This window comes from Penicillium brevicompactum (genome assembly GCF_028827555.1).
Source record: "Penicillium brevicompactum strain IBT 35665 chromosome Unknown utg000003l_segment0_segment0, whole genome shotgun sequence".
Taxonomy (NCBI): domain Eukaryota; kingdom Fungi; phylum Ascomycota; class Eurotiomycetes; order Eurotiales; family Aspergillaceae; genus Penicillium; species Penicillium brevicompactum.
In genome coordinates this window covers 469,140-490,146 of record NW_026623206.1, presented here as the reverse complement: position 1 = coordinate 490,146, position 21,007 = coordinate 469,140, and the positions used below count along the sequence as shown (strand labels likewise).

Genomic DNA, 21,007 nt, shown 5'->3' with positions numbered 1-21,007 from the left:
TTGGGCGTCCAACTTAGATGAGATATGCCCACGGGGGTACTCCAGGACTTGAGTCCAGAGGTCCAGAGGGTAGGCATCTGGACAATGAGACAGTAGGTCTCTGAGTAGCAGTTTTCGACTCCTATTTAGAATTTCTATGAATAACCTTGGAAACTTGGAAGATATTCGTACTACGCCATGGAGTCAACAATCGGAATGTCAAAATATATTCATGGGGTTGACGAGTAAATTTGAAAGTAACAATGATCGGCGTAAAGAAATATTTTAACAATGCAAAGCACAAGCTGTTAAATTGTAACCTCCACAAACCTACTATATAGGCCCATCTACATAGGGTCCAATGCAGACAGAGGATATGAGCAATGCCCAGGTAAACAAGGAACCCACTTGGAAACAACTCTCTCTCTCACGAAAGAAAAAAATAAACACATCTCCTATTCGCCGACTGCACACCCTGCTCAGCGTCCATCCCCAAGACCGCTCTGTCCACACAGTACCGCGTATGAAGCAGGGGGGTTAGGGTGGCGACAATGCAGGATGTGCATATCTCTCCCATCTTCTCTATCTAGCCAGGGGAATCAGTTGAAAGCATGCCTTTTAATTTTCCGACTCGTTATGACCATAAACTTTTCTGCAATCAAAGATCGCAAGATTCGTGTTCGAGGGTCGGTGGGCTGAAACACAGCTCGGGTTTATAGCATTGATTATGTGCAGATTTCCCGTAGCACATCTCAGTCCCAAACCTCCCCATGTCGAACGGGGACATCGTTGAAAACAGTGCTTTACTGCTGCACGGGCTCGAGGGTGTTACCACTGTAAAAGGTGTCAGCATTGGTCATCAAATGTACTACTCGAGTCTGGTACTCACGCGACAATGTTGGCCCATCCAATGAGACGCCAGTGCTTCTCAATTCTGCGAGAGATGGCAATCTTCTCGCCGACCTCCGTACAAGCCGGGCTGGTCAGACTGAGCTTAGCGGCATCAGCCTTGACACCGAGAACCTTGGCACCAGTAGCAGTGGAACCGATGTTAACCATAAGAACTTCGTTCTTAGCAAGCTTGGCAACCTTGGCCTGCTTGCCATCGGCGGTCTTGACACCGAGCAGACGACGGAGAAGGAAGTAGTTGACCTCGATCTCAGTGTAGATGGCAGGGAGGCGGCCACGGTGACCGAGGACGAAACCGACGAGACGATCGGCACGGCAAAGGGTAGGGTCGACACGGGTACCAACACCAATGAGACCACCGGGAACGGCGAACTTGAGGTCATTGTGCTCAGCAAACAGTGAAACGATACGGGAGAAAATGGGACGGCACTGGATCTTGCCCTGCTCGTCCTTGGTGACAAGACCGGGACGGATCTCAATCTCATCGTTCAGCTTCACGACACCAGTCAGGATAGATCCACCAGCAACACCACCCTTGAGCTCATCAATTTCGGCACCGGGCTTGTTCACATCGAATGAACGAATGATCATCATGTGAGGAGTGGCCTCGAAGTTGCGGGGAGGAATGGGGATGGTGTGGACGAGAGCCTCATTGACAGCGTCGATGTTGTACTTCAACTGGGCGGAGATGGGGATGACGGGCGATCCATCGGCGACGGTACCACGGATGAACTTGAGAATAGACTGGTAGTGCTCGAGGGCGTTATCTTCACGCATAAGATCGACCTTGTTTTGGAGAATAACGATATGGCTGAGCTTCATGATCTCAATAGCGGCCAAATGCTCAGAAGTCTGGGGTTGAGGGCAAGTTTCGTTTCCGGCAATCAGAAGAAGAGCGGCATCCTGAAGACAGTCAGTTTTGTTTGCCCGAAATCTCAGTGGTTTATAATTTCAGGTTCAGATTCAAACTCACCATGACCGCGGCTCCTGAAAGCATAGTACTCATCTGCGCGAAGTTGGTTAACACTGGTGCTTATATAGAAACCGAGATACCCCTGGAGACATTGAAGCCTCTAGGGTACGGAGGTGTGTACTCACGAGAATATCGTGACCGGGGCAATCGACGAAACTATATTGATGGCATGTATTAGTTTGTGAGCAGAGAAAAAGAGCCCGCTTCTAGAAATCGGCGGGGGTGGGAATTTTGATACCTGAGGTGGCGCTATATCAGAGGTTAGCCTATGATCATACGAAACCATGAATATCTATACCAGGGGAGAGGGATACACACCAGCAAACGGTAACGGCCTTCACATCCTTCGCGCTCGCAAGGAGGGTCAATCTCCTTCTCACTCTTGAAACTCTTGTAGCATGTAGGCCGAGGGCAAGCGGGGCTGTCACACTTGTAGATCTTCGCGTTGGCGTAACCAAGCTTGATGGTAATGTTACGCTCGAGTTCGTTCTTGAAACGAACGGTCTGCACCTCAGAGATGGCCTTAACCACAGTGGATTTGCCGCTAAAGATTCATTAGTACGGTTGTAGGAAGGCAAGGAAGATGGAGGGTGTCTAACTGAGCGACATGTCCGATTGTGCCTAATGATGTCGTTAGTGAATCTGTGACTCGGAGAGAACGAGAAAAATCCAAAAAAGAGTACGCGGTTTCGAGCGCAAACTGTTCCAGCGAGTGTTCACATACCAATGTTCTGGGTTGCTTGTCTGGCGATAATCTCGGGCGTGAGAGGCGTCAATTTCGACAGATCGAGGGTTTCCGGGTTAGGCTGTTCGGGAAGGAATGGGCGCTGCGGTTGAGGAGCGGGAGGAGCGGCCTTCTTCATGGCGGACTTGACAGGCTTCTCCTCCTCAAGAGGCTCCTGATCGTCGACCTCACCGCGTGCGTTGTGGGCATCGAGCAAAGGCGAGCCGGGCTGGGATCCCTCGTCGGAGAAATCGCCGTTGGAAGCCATATTTGCGAGATCAGAAAATTCGACTCGCGATCGACTGCGTAGATCGGAAGTCAAAGGTTGGGAGCTGGGGGAAAAAGGTGGAGGGTGGAAGGTCGGGTGAAAATTGCTTCCTGCGGGCGATATGATAATGAAAGAATGTAGGTGGGGGGATTGTGTGCAGTGGAAGCCGGGCGGTGTCTAGATGGCAACTCTACAATTCTTTCACCAGCTCATGTAAATTTGGGCTATTGGGCTATTGATCTCAATTACAATGGTAGAACTGAACATTTAATCGAGTTTTGGACGCTGTTCATCGGGCTGAAGTTATTGTGGGTGAGTCATTCTAAGGATCCATGTCTAAGAAAATCCCTGACAAGATGAACAATGAACATCTGTACGCAGTATAGAATCTTGAAACTCACCCCATTTTTCTATTTTGAGATACTGAGTCTATAAACCTCGTGATCTACTTTGAGAAAAGCCATTCCTGTAAATTGAGTTGTATATTTTTTTTTTGAGCAACACCTTCTCATACTCATGATACATTGCTTGCCATTTGATTTGTTGACAGTATAGGGTATAACAGTTGACATTGACATGAATCTACTCATCGTCGCTATCACTAGATGACTCCGCTTCGTCGTCTTCCGAATCCTCGTTTCCTGAGTCAATCAGTGTAGATGGATCTTCGGCAGGCAGCATGACAAAGGCAGCCAGACAGGTGATGCGGTTGCCAGTCTCAGCGGTAGTCAGGAGCCTTCCGATCTGGGTAGTCTCCTTGTCTTTCTTTGCGGAAGAGACATCCTTACCACTGACCTTCCACACACGTACAACGCCATCACTATTGCCGGTAACAAACAAGACGTCGTTGTGGTACTCCTTGGCTTGGCCTTCGAGACTCAGGAGTTCGAAATCCTTGATGCGGCCCGGGAACCCAGCCTGCTTTCCGCCAAGCTGAGCAACAGGGGTGGCATGAGGAATAGAGCAATCAGTGTCCTCTTCATCAGTTTTCAGTTCCTTAGTTGAGTAGAAGATAACTCTGCCATCCTCGGTGGAAACGGCCAGGAAATCTTCCTTCTCGCCACCCTTCACGGGCAGAGAGACGTACTTCATTTGATGGAGCTTACTTCTAGGTCCAGGGATCAGTCTGCACCGTGGAACCGAGTCCTAAGTAGCAGTTAGCATGCGAAAGATGAGTCCACCAAAGCAGATGACTTACAATACCAAAGACGACTGCACCCCATTCGAAAGCAACCGCAAATTCCTCTCCTTCAGAGTCCCAAGCGATGCGTCGGCCCTCTCCGGTGCTCCATCGTGATTCCTTGACACCCTGTAGCACTTCTCTGGTGAAGTTCAACACACCGGCCTTCCTTCCGGTCACCAGGTTCCACAATCTCATGCACTTCTCTCCTCGTCCAATGCTCAGCATCAGCTTCATACTGGGATGCACCGCGAAGTGATTGACTCCGGATGGAGCAGCACCCGGGGGTGCTGTGTCACCACTTGGCCGTCCTTGGACCTTGGGGTTTGGTGCTTTGATAGATGATACGACAGTCCAGTCACGGGTCTTGGAGACGGAGATGGTGTTGTCCTCACCGGCGGCAAGAAGCTTGCTGCGTGATGGGAAGCTCAGGGAGGTGATGCTGGCAGTGTGGTGCAGCAATGCTCCAAGCTCACGGTTCCGGGGGTTTTCGAGAATCTTGTTTCCGGCGAACGTCGGCACAGAAGGGTATTCCTCATTGACAGCTGGCGGTGCGGCAGAGATAGAGTACAGGTTGATGCGCTCATCGGTACTGCCACTAGCGAGCATCACCGTTTGGGCATCGGTAGAGTCGGTGGACTTGGGTAGTGGCGACAGTGCCAGGCAGCGAATTGCGGAGCCATGGGCCTCGAACAGGAAAGTGTCGGCGCATTGGATATTTGGCAGTTCGTCATCGGTCTTTGCTTTGAGATGGGACGCTGGAATACCGGCCGTGAAGCCGTGAAGCACGCGCTCATAAGAACCGGTGATCACTTGGACCGTGAGAGCTGCATCAGTGGTTTCGGTTGGAGTGGGGGCGGACTTGGTAGACTTGGGAGGGCTTCCAGCAGTCTTTTCCTCCTTGGGAGCATCGGTTCTCTTGCGCTTCACCATTATTGCGAGTCTCGTGATGTTGTCTAGAAGTTGAAAGCTTGACCGGGCGGACAACTTTTTTCTTGATTTTCTGCCGGGGGTTTATCGGGCGGCGATAAGTTTGATAAATGCCTTGGAGCCTTGAGGCCTTGAGGCCTTAGAGCCTTAGAGCCTTAGGGTCCTGTCCTTCTGCCTCAGGCCGAAAATACCTTCACCGCAAGCGGAGGAATGCCTCATTACGCATTTTACCGTGCTGATGTTACCAGTTGATGAAGACCACCACTGGCGTCCAGAGACTCATAAGGCTCATTAAACACAGAAACTATCGTAGCATAGTAGACCTTCTTCTCTTTCTTTTGTGGAGGGATCAAAGAGACTCGCAAGTACCAGATACCTGGCCAAGCCGTGTATTGTTGCTAGAAGGAGCAAGTACTTGGGTGTACCTAAACCACTTCCCGCACTCATTTTCCCAAACATTTTTTTCGTAACGTAACCTCATTTTCAACCCCTTCGAAAAGATCCTGCTTTCCATCATCTCCCACCCTCCACCCATCTTTTCCATCTTGTTCGAGCGATTTTTTCCATCTGGATGACCTCGCTCAATCGTTTCCCCCTTGTTCCCGCGTTAATCGGATGCTGCGTTCCGAAGTTAGACTCCATGCTCCGCGACGAGCTTCTTCGATCTAAAAATGATGAGATCGCGTAAGTGTTAAATTGTCCGCGATGTGCCATTTGGTGGAGATCGGTTTGGGGTGAATTTTGGCTAATTTTTGCAGAACTTGTTTGTCGCGCAGAAAGCGCAAGCTCAGCGCATTGTATCTAGCCACGGTCGGGTTTGCCGCGACCGAGGACCCTCAGTACCCCCAACACGAACAAGCCTTCCTCGACGCCAACGATCTGTCCAAGTAAGTTCATGAACCCCTTTACATGCTACTGGACATAATCATTATCACAATTGAAATGCTTATCATTGCCCCAGAGGTCATTATTTCAATGAAGCTACGCTTCCACCACCGATCCACGCACGCGCGCGGTTACCAGATAGCAACGACCCGGCAATTTCGAAGGCAGATTTCGCTTCACCGACCGAAGGCCTGCATACAAATGAGCTTCAACAGCGCATAACACCTACTCTCACGCAATCGGGCGAAATAACACCCAATCTCCCCACCCCTGCCGACGCGACCGGACTACTTGAATCTTCGGTGCTGACCAGCCCCAAGACTCAGAATGTGGCAGAGGCATCAGCTGTCGCAGAATCTCCTTCTCACACCGATCAGAGTGCCGGCGCATCCGTGCCAGCACCTCCATTGGAGACCAATGACCGCGATGGAACCGAGACAGTTCGCTCTCGCGCATCGAAGGCAGTCACTGGTGCAACCTCATTGGACATTCCCTCCGATTCCCTCCCTCGAAAGAAACAAGATACCCGTCCCTCTCTCACATTAGGATCTTCTCACGAGCACCCACCATCTCCCGCCTCATCAATCGACCCATACAATAATAACACACCCGTACCAGTCGCTGCATCCCCCGACACCAGCCCCGCCGAGGAAGTGACCGAGGAGACCGGGACAATCGACCGTTTGACACTCAAGAATGCCCGACCTACTAATGGGCGATCGACTGTGGTTCCCTCGACCCCGGATGAGCAGCTGCGTCTCGAAGACGCTCAGTCAACACACAACAAAACTACTAATGGTGTGAGTGACATGCTGTCCAAGGAAGCCGAAAAGGGCGTGGACCGGGAGGATACCACAGACCGAATGGACATCGACGAGGAGCCTGTCCCAGACAATTCCGAGGACGCAGCGCAACCTGGAGTCAAATCGGCAGTTGGAGAATCACTGTCACCGACCGCACCCATGGAAGCCACCGAGGACTCTACCGTCGAAACTCCGATCAAGAAATCGGTCTCGATTCCACCTACGCAACCTGGATCAACTCAACCGGAGCGTATGACCACTCGAGTTTCATCAGGAGCCCTCCGCCACAAGTCGGTTTCAGAAATTCTCGGTGAAACCCCCCGGAGCTATGACAAAACTCACCCTACTACACCGTCTGAACAAGGCACCCCTGACTCAGTTGCCAGGATGCGCTTCAAGGACCGCAAGGAGCGAGAGAAGGAGAGAAGCCGCCTTTCAACGGTGGTGTTCCCGAAACAGCCAAATTTGCAGCAAGATAAACCCGACCCCATGGACTTAACGAACAGAGACCTGGATGCGGTTGCGAAGCTTAATGAGGAGCAGGATTATCTTTTCAAATTGTTCCTGAATCGAGCCTACGCACCTCCTCGAGGAACAAACCTGAACACATTGTTAGTCTCCGCGCACAAAACATTGAGCACTGGCAACCATCTGCTTGAGTACCAGGAGCAAATGGATGTCCGCACCTTGCGGCGCATCTATGCTCTCCAGAACGCCAATCGATGGCCACTGCGGCAATTGAAACGCTCTGTTGAGCCTCAACGCCAAGGCACGCATTGGGATGTGGTTATGGATCACGCAAAATGGATGCGAACGGATTTCAGAGAGGAGCGAAAGTGGAAGATTGCTGCCGCCAAGAGCTGCGCCGACTGGTGTGCCGAGTACGTGCACAGCGATGAGGAGCACCGGAGTTTACTTCGTGTTCAAGCCAAGGTGCCAAGTCCGATTTCGATCGAGGACGCCCCCAAGGCTGTTCCAAGCTCACCATTGGAGGACGCTGGCGATGAGGCATTCGGTGGTGGCTCTCACCCCACCCCAGATCTGGTTCCCTCCGCCGAAGAAGAATCGGTCAGCGATGGCTTTAATGATGAGCCTCGACATGAGCTTCACGACACCGTTGCGCCGGCCGCTATATTCTCCTTAGGATCTGATGAGTTCAACTTCTCCGTTGACATGACTCCTGCTGCCGAAAAGCTGTTGGACGAATTGCCCATATACGGACCACTCCAGATCGCTCCGGGAACAAACTTACCCGCCTTCAAGCTCCAGCCCGACTCAGCCTGGAAGACTGACCTCTTGCCGGTTTCCAAATTCGCATCCGCCAAGATTTGTTTCCATGACAAAGAACCGCCACGCAAGCGGAGCCGATACGACTTCTCTCAGTATGGCAATGAAACTGATCACCGGATCACCGAGTTGGCACCTGAGCAGACCAATGTTGCACTCTTCCGACCGGAGAATAAAACTATCCGAGATAGAATCCACCCAGGACATTCATTCCGTCCTCCAACCGAATACCCCATGCCCTCTATCGGCTTCTTCGAATCGCGTTCATCCTCACAGTGGACTTATGCAGAGGATGACGAGCTGCGCCGCTTGGTCAAGGATTACTCATACAACTGGTCTCTCATATCTAGCTGTCTGACGCCGTCGTCACTGTTCACCTCAGGTGCCGAAAGACGTACCCCTTGGGAATGTTTCGAGAGATGGGTTGGCCTCGAAGGTCTTCCTGCTGACATGTCCAAGACTCAGTACTTCCGGGCTTATCACCAGAGACTCGAGACTGCCCAGCGTACTGTGTTGGCACAGCAGCAGGCTGCCCAGCAACAGCAGCAACAACAGCAGCAACAGCAAGGTGCCAGTGCTCAACCTCAGCCACCTGTGCGTCGTAGGACAACCCAGCCTCTTCGGGTTGACCGACGACGGTCTTCTAAGCATCTTGCTCTGCTTGACGCCATGCGGAAGCTGGCCAAGAAGAGAGAGACTATGCTTCAAAAACAGCAGCATGGTATGTTTTGAGAACAGTTTCAAATGTGGAATTCTGCTAACATTCAAATTCTTTCCTAGCTTCGCATCTCGCTTCGTTGCGCAAAGCCAATGAGGCCAATCAACCCAAGCCCCCAATCTCATCACCTGCCGAGTTCAGCCGGTTGAAATATGACCGAGAAATGAAGCTGCAAGAGCGACAGGAGCAATACCGACAGCAAATGATTGCGCAGCAAAGAGTGAGTCTAACGGCATGTCTAACATCGGCCCTTCGACTAACTTCTCGTCAAGGCTAGTCTTCAGGCTCAACGTTCCGGCCAAGCGCCCAACCAGCAACCGATGATGAACGCGCCTGGACGCACCAATGCCAATCTGCCCCCTACATCCAACCCCGGTCTTCCAGGCGGTACCCCGAATGGCATGGCAAATGGTTTATCCGCTGGAGCAAACGTAAACCAAGGCCGCCCTCTTCCCATGCAGAATATGCCTGGAGGTAATCAGCCCAATGGCCAGATTCCCAACAATATTCCTATGAAGATGATGCCACAGGGTCAGATGCAGCAAAACCCGGGGTCCAGACCTGGACTGCCAATACAGACCTCGCCCGACAATACACGTGTGATTCGAGAAGCCAATCGATTGCAGGAGCAGCAGCGCCTCCTCCAGTCCCGACAAGGGCAGCCTCATCCCCAGCAAGGCCAGCAACAATTCCATAACCAGCAATTTGGGCAACAAGGATCACCAAACATGAACATGTCCAATGTCAATGGCACGCCCAACAACGCTGCTATGATGGCTGCTATGCAGAACCAAGGAGGAATGCAGAGTCCTTCGTTCCCGGGTAACACACCGCAAGGAGTATCTGTTCCATCCCCGCGTATGGGACAGCCCAACCCCCTGTCTAGCGGAGTTGTGCCACAGATCAGCACCCTGCAAAGCCAAATCCAGCGCAACAACCCAACCTTACCACCTGAGCAGGTAACAAAGATGGCCACCGAACGTCTCAACCAGTATCAGCAACAGCAACAGCAACAGCGCTTATCCCAACAAGCCGCCATAAATGCTGCTGCCGGTAGCATCAACGCGGGTGCGGTGCAGAACAATTACCAAGTTCCGCATGATACGAACTTCCAGACCCCGTCGGCGCCAAACATGACGAACGGCGGCTCAGGAGTGCAAATTCCGCAAAACCAAGGGTTCTCGCCTATGATGCGTGTTCCTCAACCCCAGCAAAACCGCGTTGGTCCAACCAGCTCGCCTGCCATGAACGGAGCAGTGAACCAGCCCAGCCGGAGCGCCACTACCCAAAACCAGCGCAGCGGAAGTGCTCAAGCTGGACCTGTCCAAGGCTCAAGCAAGAGCCCGCACGCTGCGGCAGCCCAAACCGCGACCTAAGTGCCCATCCCGTCTACATCCCGCTTATACCTCACCTCTTTACTTTCGTCTGTACATACTTACACACCCCTTTACGCTGATTTATTTTACCCGTTCTTTCTCCGTCGACTCGGATGGCGCACACTACCCCCTTCCACCTCTCGTGTTTTCTTGTTTTTGAATCGTCGATGTACTCTGAACTCGATCTGCACTGGCTCTTTTTTTACCAGTGCGACTCTGATTTACCGGGCCTGGGTTTGTATTATTCAATGGGAATGGGCGAAAATTTTGGGACGGATGGACTTTAGGAATTGATATGAATTGTATGATTAGTTTTGCGCCTGCTCTTTCCTGCTGTATCGTTTACTTAGATTAGTAAAATTATGACTAGACTCAGGTTGTGCTTGTACAGTAGTAGCCTCCACGTCGCTAGGCGATTGTACGGAAAGGTTGGATGTCTTGGACTGAGATTAGCCAAGGCTCGATATCTCCTAGCAAAGTCACATACTGCAGGACTTCATTACCACCAAGTTTAATTGTGAATAAAGTCAATTCTGTTTGCCCCGGACGGGGACATTGTTCATTGTTCCAATACCATATGGTATTCATGCAAACTTGTTCATGATAAGGACCGTTTCCTGACTTCAAGTCTAGCCTCTGGGTCACTGAGCATTTCAAAGCCCAATTCCAGAACCTTAGGCCTCACCTTTCCAGCAAGTCTCACATCATATGATAGCAGGATCTTTGCCAGAGCGATCTTGATCTCATTACTGGCGAAGAACCTACCAGGGCAAATTGGCTTCCCGATACCAAAAGCGATATGCTCTGGACTGGTGGATGCGAGAGCTATCGCAGAATTTCCAGACTCGCGTAGGCGAAGAAAGCGATATGGATCATATGTTAACGGATCTGGATAGATTTCAGCATCCCACATCATAGATGAGTCGATAGCGATGTTGGTTCCACGAGGGATGACCATCCCATTTGGCAAGACCACGTCTCTCAGAGCCTTTCGCTCGAGGTTCACTGAGAAATAATGATTAGTATTCACAGCGAAGGATGGAAGGGCTGTCGCATACCCAAAGAGCCAGGCTTCAGCCGCTGCGTCTCCTTTATCGCGCTGTCCAAAAGTTGCATCTTGAAAACGCCCGCAGTTGACCATCCACTCTCTCTGATTGCCTGCGTTGCTTCCTCTCGCAGGGCGGGAATTATTTCTGGATGCATGCAAATGTCTAAAAGAGCTTGCTTGAGCAAGTCGGAGGTTGTATGCATAGCACTTATGGCAAATGCGATTTGAGCCGCGACGGCATCGTAAGGGCGTCCTGCTGCAACATCCTCCATCCATTGGATGGTGTCTTCATGTTTGGCGTGTTGTCCAGTCTTACACGTGTCTTTCTCATTGGCCCTATTATCGAAAATGGGCTGCAGAATGAGACGTGCACGGCGCATCTGCTCACGACATACCCGAAGTTCTGGTAGAAACCAGTGTACCAACGGACGGAGAAAGGATGGCCAAGCACGAAGGGATCGAACACCCATGAAGGTGTTCAGCGTTGAGGCCAGTGTTAGTTCTTGCCATTCAGGGCTGCGAGCCAGTTCAGGTCCCACGAACACGGACGAAGACATGCGTCCAATGAACCGGACTGCGTTGTCAGACCAGTCAATGGTATGCCAACCTACGGGGTCTGTCAACGGGTGATCCTAGGATTGGTAAGGAGACTCGACCTACTCTCATCATTTTCCCACACTTCTGCCAGAGCCTCCGTGATGTGTTCGTGTAGTAATTTGACTTCTAAGAAATCATCAGTTTGACTTCGATCAGATTCGAGACATTCACTTACGGCCAGTTTGATTATTCAACTTTGTCTTTGTGACATTGATCAGAATCTTCCGAGGGTCGGTCACCACCTTCTGCCCTTCCATTCCGGGATAGGCTGCAAAATATTCCTATTTGACAATGGTCAAATTCAAGAGGATAATCAAGCAAAGCTGTTGGACCTACATCGTGAACCAGTTCCTGATGGCCCAAGTCTGGACAACTATTCAACCAATTGATATAAGAGGCCGGAAGAATAATTCGAGATCCAAGAGTCGTAATAATGCGGAAAGGCCCGTCAAACTAAGAGCATTGGAAGTAAATATCAGACATTGGTTCCGATGATGGCGGTATGTGTATTTCAAGGGTGCATACCTTCTGTACTCCTTCTCGGATGAGGTTCCTGGCATTTGAAATGAAGTCTGCGTGAGCCCGCTTCAGAGTGAAGTCATAGGCATAGGAATTGATAGTTGGGAACGTAGGTCTTCTCGTTTGGCGCCATGAGAGAAATACCAAGATACTCAAAAGGAGTGTCGAAATCAAGCCAAAACATAAGTTTTCGGAAGAGCCAACAGGGCTCACACTAAAATAAGCCATTGTGACATATATCCAGTGGGATGTTTAGATATCTTGTAATGTAGACAGCCATTGTAAGGCGAGTTGGGATTGGATTTAAGTACATATTAGGGCTGGTTCTATGAGCCCGCCGCGGGCATGAATCAGGATGAGTCATGATGCATACACAGCTGGAGGCTTTCTCAGGCCCACCTGGGCAAAGAGATGAATGCACTTGTATTAAATTATACATCTATAGAATTGAGCATGTCCAGAGATATAAGCAAATATGATAGTCCCTAATGCAATCAAGTTGAATATGCTGCAAGTACCCACATGAAGTTTATTAGCACTTCCCAAATAGGAAATCGGTGTCACGGTGACTCTCGGACATCCAATTATATTCAAAAGTGGTGAGAAAATACGGAGTAGCTTGTCACCTGTCCCCTCAGTTTCCACTACAGCTCTCCGAGTCGGTACCGGGAGTATGGTGTCTCCAGACAAAACCCCCAGCGAAAGAGTCGCAATACCCAATGTGTAATGTAGAAGTTACAAAGATAGAATTAAACATTTTACTCATAGGTATTGCCGATCGATCCACTAGGGTCTCATGGGGCCAATTGAAACAAATGCGCAGTTGTGTCACTGGAGGATTCTTGGCCGCAGAATCTGGGGATCTGATATTCAGGGGTCTAAAAGGCTTGCCCAATGGGAAAATATGCTCATCCTACGTTGTGGCTGTGCCATGTGGGAATTGCAGATCACCACTATTTTGAAGGTGACTAAATAAGTGAGAATAGAGGCTAATATACCACTTGGTACAGTGCAGAGCTTGAAGTAAAGTATAAAAGAGTTGAGCGCAGGATGCAACGTCAGTGGCGATCGGCAATCGGCCCCCGTAAGCGAATAACTCCGGGCTAAGCACTCTCCACTCAACATGATGCGGTTTTCTCGACTTCCTCTGTCAGACGCTGTGATGGATCACCATGACCGGTAATAAGGACTTCCGCGACCAGCTGGGCAAGTTTCGCTTGGATTCCATCAACAGTTATACCCCCTCCCCGACCTGGCCGCCAGCCTACCCCGAGTCCGTAGACGCCGCCAGTCCCTCGCGCAGCAAACGAGTCTCGACAGCCTGCGACTTCTGTCGCAAAAGGAAGAAGAAATGTGACTTTCGATACCCCAATTGCTCGGCCTGCACACGCGCCGGGGTGCGTTGCACTATCCCCCCCACCCGGCCCTCAAGTCGCTAGCGCTTCCGTCCCCCGCGATCAGTTGGAGAACCTACAAAAAAGAGTCCGGTGGTTGGAGGAAGTCGTCCGACGCAAATCCGGTCTGTCGGTTGCCGAATTGGCGACCGGTACACCTGTCGATGGTGAAGGGGACCCGGATTGGTGGTATCAGGTTCCCGCCATGATCGCGACCGGCGGCACCCGACCCTCGACCTCATTGTCGAGCCCGACCGCTAGCGGCTCCTCCGTGACTGCGGGCCCCTCGGAGGCCTCCACTGGTGTAGGAGCTGAGCTCCCGAATGTTGGGGAGATTTTTCGCGATCAGCTGGAACATCGACGACCGTCGGTGGCACGGCCGTCTTCCGCGCCGCGGGTCATGCGCTTGTCGTCGCTGGAGGAGGCTGAACGGTTAGCCGGACAATACTTCGACAGCATGGGGTACCAATACCCCTTTATGTCACGTCCGGAGTTCATGGGTAATCTACACCATATCTATACGGGCGGTGTTCCGACGCCGGAAACACACAATTCATACCACATTATCATGGCGATTTCGCTTTTGATAGGATCGGCAGATCCGACCAAGGCAGCGGAGTTCTACAATGCCAGCCAGGAGACTCTCCCCATGGCCTTGCAGAATGAAGACTTGCCTGCCGTGCGAGCGCTGCTAGGACTGGCCCTGTATACTATGTTTGCCACTGCTGGGCCCAGCATTTGGCATGTGCTCGGCGCGACAATGAGGCTGGCGACCAGTATCGGTCTGCACAAAGCGCGGCCGTATGCTAGCATCGCGGAGGAAGAGATGTCGAAGCGTGCCTTTTGGAGTCTCTACAACTTGGACCGTCTCATTGCCAGCACCTTGGGCCGGCCGTTGGGCATTGCCGACGACGACATAAGTGTGGGCCTTGTGCGCGAACTGAATGACGATGGAACTGAAGTGCCTGGTGCAAGCGGGATGACTATCCCGCTGCAAGTCATTCGCTTGCGGCGAATTTTCTCACGAATATACCAATATTGTAAGTCAGTCGAGAGTCTAAGTTGCATCTCGGACCACTCACCAGTTTGTAGTATACAGCAGTCTCCCACGACCACCACCCCAGGAAGTGGTCATCACCCTCAGCCAATTCCGCCGAGAGGTTGATGAATGGCGCATGGCGGCCCCAGTTTATCCATCAGCACTTCTTTACTCTACTTCATATTACGACTATCTCTATTACACCACATTACTTCTGATGTACCGCCCCAGCCCTCGAAACCCGACACCAGATATCACCAGCATCGTCAGCTGTGGTGACTCCAGCATCCAAGTCATCAGGTCCTACTGGGACAGCTATTCGATTGGCAAGTTGAAATGGATATGGCTCACACTTAGCCAATTGTATTTTGCTGGAATCACCATTCTTTGGTGCCTTGAACAGAACGCAAGATCACTGCGCGAGTCCCAGCCAGCACCATGGCATCCGGAAGAACAAACAATGCGCCGTGGAATCCAAGCAGTCGTCGTACTCTTGGAAGAATTTGGCAAGCGTCGGCCAGGAGTCGACCGACTGGCAGAGACTTTCCGACACCAAAGTACAATGGTCTTCAGCCAAATGGCGTATCAACAGCATCAGCTCGAACAACAACAGCAACATCATCCACAATACCATCCACCTCCTCCACCTACACTTATTCCCCCGCAGCCTTCACTGCCTTTGGCTGCACCACCGCCACCGCCGGTCCCACTGGCCCCCGTTCTCGACGACGTGTTACTCGTGGATAGCAGCGGGACGATCCCGATGATCGATCCACAGATGGCGGACCAACTTTTCTACTCCTATAATTGGTTCCAGGAGGAGATGGCATCATACTATACCCTTTGAACGAATCTGCTTTGTATCTAGACTTTGACTTTTGGCAGTAGACGGCGCTCGGCTCATTGAAACAAGGTCGGCATCTTCCTTTGTGACGTGACTTGGCTTTCAAGTCACAATGTCTTTATTAATCATACACAATGAACATACAATTTCAAAATTTGGAAGATACATCTATACTCACATGACTGGAAACAAAGGAACCGGCACTAATAGGCATTGTTGGGTGGTGTATGAGGTTTGCAAGGCCTTTGTGCTCAATTAGTGTCCTGTTCCAGTGTTCATTTTATGAAGGCCAGCTTCGTGCCTCGAGTATTTAACTGCCAACATTCGGTCCTTTAAGATCAGACGAAGTTTCCAGGTCTCAAAATTCATCAACAATGGAGCAAGCCAGAGTACCAAAGAGTGTCTTCATGTTTGAAGGTGCAAATCTTTCTGATATGCACGACGATGATGCTGTATGGGTTACTGTCATTCTGAACAATCACATCAGTCCAGCTGATAGCGATGAGCGTATCATGCAATTTGTCGTTGATCAGATCAAGGATGGAGAAGTTGTTATTGGGGCTTGTTCTCTTTCCCTTGTCGGGGCACAGTGCATCTCGCTAGGTCTTCCGGTCGATAGAATTAGTAGATACATCCTTGGAGCACTATGCCACGCCGATGCTCTTGCAACTTGGTGGCTTGAGCAGATCCGCGAGGGTGTGATTCAGCTTGATCGTAGCCATATATTTGGAATATAGATGCGTTCTGAGCGTTTATTGAACGAATAGAAACACTGTTTCTTTTAATTTGAGCAACACTCAAGGTAAATAAAAGATCGTCAGACGAAAGATTTATCATATTCCAGCATGCTCCGTCTTGCAAAGTCGGCCTTTGCAACTAATTTTGCCCCATGTCACAAGTAGTTGTAGAATAAACGCAAAGCCTCTATAACTACAGCGTAGGGTTGACCACAGGCCTCAGGCCAACATATGCCCCTCATCTCAGCTGTGATCACAAACAACAACTTGACTTCTTACCATCATCATGGACGAGCTAGACAAGAGAACCACTCCGGCATCGGGACTACCTATTGCCTTTCATGGCACGGTCATTCATTCCAAATCATTGGATGACCTCGAGATCCTGGAGAACTGTTTTCTACTCATCGGCAAAGATGGAAAAATCCAAGCTCTAGTAGCAGATGTCCAAGCCGACCAAATAAACGATCTGCTGTCAGAAAATGGCTATGCACCCGACGTATTTCCAGTGAAACACCTGAAGCGCGGAGAGTTCTTGTGTCCCGGCTTCGTCGACACCCACAACCATGCCCCACAGTACGCGCAGCGGGGGATAGGAAGAGGCATCGACCTTATGGAATGGCTGAACGAAGTGACCTTCGCCCATGAAGCCAAGTTCAAGGATCCAGAATATGCAAAGAAAATGTACACCCTTTGCGTGGCGGGCTTCCTGCAACAAGGCATTACCACCGCATCATATTATGGCTCGCACCACGGTCAGGCAACTCAAATCCTCGCAGAAGTGTGTTTTCAAAAGGGGCAGCGCGCCCTCGTGGGAAAATGTAACATGAATCGCAATGCCCCAGACTGGTATCGAGATGCTTCGGTACCGGACTCACTCCACGAAACGCGCGAGTTCATTCAATATGTTCAGCAACTTGATCCTGATAGTCATCTGGTGAAACCAATCCTGACGCCACGATTTGCGATATCGTGTGAGCCCGATTTGTTGGAGGGCATTGGAGCCATTGCTGCTGAGCATCCCGATTTGCCAATCCAAACACACTTCAACGAAGCGAAACAAGAAATAGGATTTACAAAACAGCTATTTCCGGAGTTCAAGACGGAAGCAGACCTATACGAGAGATATGGTCTTTTGAATAATCGATCTATTCTTGCCCATTGCATCTTCCTCCAAGAAGAAGAAATCAATCGTATCAAAGAACTTGGTTGCGGAGTCGCCCATTGTCCGATTTCGAACACCACCATGCAGGACTTCATGATAGCGCCTATACGCGAATACTTGCGGCGTGGTATCAAAGTTGGACTGGGGACTGACAGTGGTGGAGGGTACTCGTCTTCAATCTTGGATGCCATGAAGCACGCGTTTATTGTGTCTGTCGCACAACAAACTGCGACCAAGGGTAAGGACCCTGCGTTGTCTTTGCGCGAGGGCTTTTTCCTTGCCACACTGGGCGGTGCGCAGGTTTGTGGCCTCGATGATAGGGTTGGAAATTTCGTAGTGGGCAAAGAGTTTGACGCTCTTGAGATTCACACAATTGATCTTGATCGCCCTGGGATAATGAGTCCGGTGGAAGATGAAGACTCAACAAAGGTGATATTTGAGAAGTTCCTTATGACTGGTGATGATCGAAATATTGTCAGAGTCTACGTGGGTGGGCGATCTGTCAAGGTTTAGACGTGAAATATGAATTAAGGCACGATGCATCTGTCAAATATCATACTGGTCAGGAGATTAGACCGCTGTTAGAAATGCACTGGAGATTGAATGATGACTCCCGATTGTAGGGAGCATGAAGCGTCGTACGGTATATGTGCAAGGTATCTTGTATGTATGTGTGGTGATAGACAGCACCGCCGACTGAATGAGGGAGAAAAAAAAAAAAAATTGAACGAGAAGCAAACAAGGAAACGCTTGAACGGTTGAAAAATAAGTGTAATGATCAATACCAACTGCCTTTCGTAGGACCAAAGTATCCCCTTTCTGGCAGACCCCTGTAGGGCGTCCCTTTGCCATCCGCTGTGACAGAAGAGACAGTGTTACCCCACCAGCTTAGAGAGCCGGCAGGGAGCGTTATACAGAAGAAGATGATAACAGTGGCGACGGCAACTCCGCAGTCCAATGCGGCGGATAGGACGTAGTCTAAGAGAAGTTAGCAAGCCCATTCAACCTTCGGTAACCAACACAAGGAACGACATACTATATTTCGACCACCATGCCGGTTTGCGGCGACGGATTAGGCCATTGAAGATCAAGTTCACAATCCACCAAGAAGAAAAGCTGATTCCAGTGGCCGGAGGGACGAGGCTCATGGCACCGAAAGCGACAGGCCATGAAAGATAGTTGACGCTTTTCCATCGACGACCCAATAAGAATGTGGTGACAACAGCCAAGGGGCCTACGAGGAAGAACCAAAGTAGATTGCTATAAATCTGCCCAGGAGTGAACAGTCGACTTGGGCCAATCGCGCCTATGGCAGCGTTAAAAAGATATTCGAATAGAGTTTCATACATGGGATGAATGGAATTTACTTACCCCAGATGAGCGACGATGAATACGTGACTTTTCCATGAGGGCAGCTGAAGTTGCCTTCTGCTTCTGGGGTGCAGACGCCGCGAATTCTGGTGATCATGAAAACTGTAACGCCGCACTGGACGACCGCACCCACGAGTGTAGCAAGGCCTTGCGCAATAAATAAGAGTCGTGGTGCAATGTGCATATAGTGAGCCAGCTTCATGTCGGCGACAAACCTGGTGGGATGTTAGTTTCATATTTGATAAATCATGAAAACTGTAACTCACTCTAGCCCTTGCTGTACAGCAACATAACCGTAGAATTTGAACGCCATGTTAGCCACTGGACGCCCGAGAAAGGCATACCCGCCAATGAACTCGGTGAGCAGGTTGAGTTGATTGCTGCTTATGTTTGTGAGAGCTTTGATGATGCCCACAGGGATGAAGTATACCACAGGCAGCAGGAAAGCCACAAGCACACCCCATGCTGGGAGACCAGTATGCCATACCTGATTGGTCACAATACTCAGAACAAACATCAAGACCGTGATCGCAGCAAACCACCACCACGGAACAGATTTATAAGAAGACATCAGTCGACCGTGGCAATCTTGTTTGCTGGTGCCTTTGTATTGCTGCCACAGATCCTTGCCATGGTAGAGCCCGATGTGGAAGAATATGCCCGTCAGATTGGCGAAAGCCACACCAAATGTGATTGCGTAACCAGCCGGAAGAAACATAGGCGAATAGTCTCGGTAGGCAGCTTGATTGACATCGCCACTCTGATTCATGATGCGGCTGGTATTGTAAATGTTCCCGGTGTTGTCAAAGGTGTTTGAATTCAACAGCGGAAGGTGGGCGGAGAACCAAGTGTTGGTGTAATACACTAGCGGGCATACGAGCCAGAAGAAAAGTGCGAAGGACCCCATCACGTTCAGCCCAGCCCAGAATGGGACCAGCAGAGGACTCTGGTTGGCATAGACCACCTGTGCCCAGTCGAAGGTCAACACCGACATCCCCAACCCTGTGGTTTGGCCAAAGAGTTGGTTTACCACCACATTGGACGGTACAATCCAACAAATGAAGGCGAAGGTGCTGAGGCCCGTGAAGAGATAACCCGGGGCGAAGTACCACACAGCACCGACGATAAAGACATAGAGAAAGAAGCGGAGACGCGTGATGCGCCAGCCATCCGCCATGGTATTAGATTGGGAATGGAGTGTTGTCAACAGCGCTGCGTTTGACAAAACTTGAGGCCATAACATCGATGCTGGGCCTACAAGCCAGCGCGACGCCATGCCGGCCAAGCCAAAGCCGAACATTTGCGTAGTGATGCATAAGAGCACCTCGAATCCGCCGTCAGATGGTACATGGTAAAACTTGACTAGCGCTTCAATGACTTGGGTGGCTGCTGCAGAGCCAATGGAGACATTTGCCATGATGGTGATCAAGGCATGCTCCTTGATGTTGAAATGCCGGTCGGGATTCATGATACCGAGAGGGATCCATCTTGCCCAAGCACATCCCACAGGGAATGCCAGTAATTGTGCAACCAAGGCACTGATCGTCACACTGGGCTGCCGCAGACTGAAAAATTGATTAAGACCGCTGCCAATCTATATCTGTAGTCAGAACCACATCCGCTCACCGGGCGCAAAGAACATACAATGGTAAAGATAAGACCAATGGTCCACATGCGCACCGTGCTAACGGGCAAAGTCTGATCGTCGACTGGCTGTATGACAGCGCGAACTTCGGGGAAAGGCGAGTCATCATCTTCATAAGGCAAGATCTTCTCGGCATCCCGATCGCGCAGAATGCCAATCTCATCATAAGGCTGATCCGGGGACTAGATGGGAAAACCCGTTAGAAAAGTACCATGAAACCGCGCACCGAAGCCGAATCGCAAATGACGAAATATGTTTCAACCTAATCGGATAATGCAAGCCATACCCGAACGGCCCCATCAGTTGGTCTCGACCACAGTGGAACGATCGACGAGAAAATTGGCCAAAATGATGAGATTGATAATGAAATGGATCAAACCCACCTGGCAGGAATTTCGCCGACATTTCTCAGCGTTCCCCATTACGAACCCGGTCCTCCCCGGTCCTCCCAGCTCCCTGGGACAACACCAGAGAGGGTAATTGGAGAGCGCTGGTTCAACAGTTCGCCGTGTCGGCTTGAGCCGAGTGTTAAAACGTGCTATGGATGCACGAGGCCTGCTTCATGCAAGGATGGACCACACTGCGGGTGGGATGGAATGGCGCGACCCAATGGCAG

At 50.6% G+C, this 21,007-nt stretch overlaps 8 protein-coding genes across 8 annotated transcripts; 4 read left to right on the top strand and 4 right to left on the bottom strand.

Annotated features, from left to right (window-relative positions):
* Positions 1-782: 782 nt before the first annotated feature.
* N7506_004067 (translation initiation factor eIF2 subunit gamma) lies at positions 783-2,853 on the bottom strand (the record flags this gene model as incomplete). Its single annotated transcript, XM_056953362.1, has 8 exons — positions 783-813; positions 869-1,791; positions 1,862-1,894; positions 1,987-2,017; positions 2,100-2,110; positions 2,180-2,405; positions 2,461-2,482; positions 2,586-2,853. 8 exons carry the CDS (start codon positions 2,851-2,853, stop codon positions 783-785), a joined length of 1,545 nt encoding a protein of 514 aa, XP_056812251.1.
* A 582-nt stretch (positions 2,854-3,435) lies between these two features.
* N7506_004066 (putative 60S ribosome biogenesis protein Mak11) lies at positions 3,436-4,966 on the bottom strand (the record flags this gene model as incomplete). Its single annotated transcript, XM_056953361.1, has 2 exons — positions 3,436-3,999; positions 4,052-4,966. The coding sequence occupies 2 exons, from the start codon at positions 4,964-4,966 to the stop codon at positions 3,436-3,438; spliced, it is 1,479 nt and encodes a 492-aa protein (XP_056812250.1).
* Positions 4,967-5,603: 637 nt separating this feature from the next.
* eaf1 (MYB and HSA domain protein) lies at positions 5,604-10,032 on the top strand (the record flags this gene model as incomplete). The annotated part of the gene is made up of 5 exons (XM_056953360.1): positions 5,604-5,647; positions 5,722-5,850; positions 5,925-8,659; positions 8,719-8,876; positions 8,929-10,032. 5 exons carry the CDS (start codon positions 5,604-5,606, stop codon positions 10,030-10,032), a joined length of 4,170 nt encoding a protein of 1,389 aa, XP_056812249.1.
* Positions 10,033-10,630: 598 nt separating this feature from the next.
* Positions 10,631-11,934, bottom strand: N7506_004064 (cytochrome P450; the record flags this gene model as incomplete). Its single annotated transcript, XM_056953359.1, has 4 exons — positions 10,631-11,037; positions 11,091-11,654; positions 11,741-11,803; positions 11,853-11,934. 4 exons carry the CDS (start codon positions 11,932-11,934, stop codon positions 10,631-10,633), a joined length of 1,116 nt encoding a protein of 371 aa, XP_056812248.1.
* Positions 11,935-13,368: 1,434 nt separating this feature from the next.
* N7506_004063 (putative C6 transcription factor) lies at positions 13,369-15,476 on the top strand (the record flags this gene model as incomplete). The annotated part of the gene is made up of 3 exons (XM_056953358.1): positions 13,369-13,593; positions 13,658-14,630; positions 14,683-15,476. 3 exons carry the CDS (start codon positions 13,369-13,371, stop codon positions 15,474-15,476), a joined length of 1,992 nt encoding a protein of 663 aa, XP_056812247.1.
* A 371-nt stretch (positions 15,477-15,847) lies between these two features.
* On the top strand, positions 15,848-16,210 carry N7506_004062 (uncharacterized protein; the record flags this gene model as incomplete). Its single annotated transcript, XM_056953357.1, has 1 exon — positions 15,848-16,210. One exon carries the CDS (start codon positions 15,848-15,850, stop codon positions 16,208-16,210), a length of 363 nt encoding a protein of 120 aa, XP_056812246.1.
* A 286-nt stretch (positions 16,211-16,496) lies between these two features.
* On the top strand, positions 16,497-17,888 carry N7506_004061 (putative guanine deaminase; the record flags this gene model as incomplete). Its single annotated transcript, XM_056953356.1, has 1 exon — positions 16,497-17,888. One exon carries the CDS (start codon positions 16,497-16,499, stop codon positions 17,886-17,888), a length of 1,392 nt encoding a protein of 463 aa, XP_056812245.1.
* A 265-nt stretch (positions 17,889-18,153) lies between these two features.
* optF (uncharacterized protein) lies at positions 18,154-20,813 on the bottom strand (the record flags this gene model as incomplete). Its single annotated transcript, XM_056953355.1, has 6 exons — positions 18,154-18,353; positions 18,412-18,681; positions 18,747-18,961; positions 19,013-20,340; positions 20,391-20,573; positions 20,775-20,813. The coding sequence occupies 6 exons, from the start codon at positions 20,811-20,813 to the stop codon at positions 18,154-18,156; spliced, it is 2,235 nt and encodes a 744-aa protein (XP_056812244.1).
* Positions 20,814-21,007: the final 194 nt, after the last annotated feature.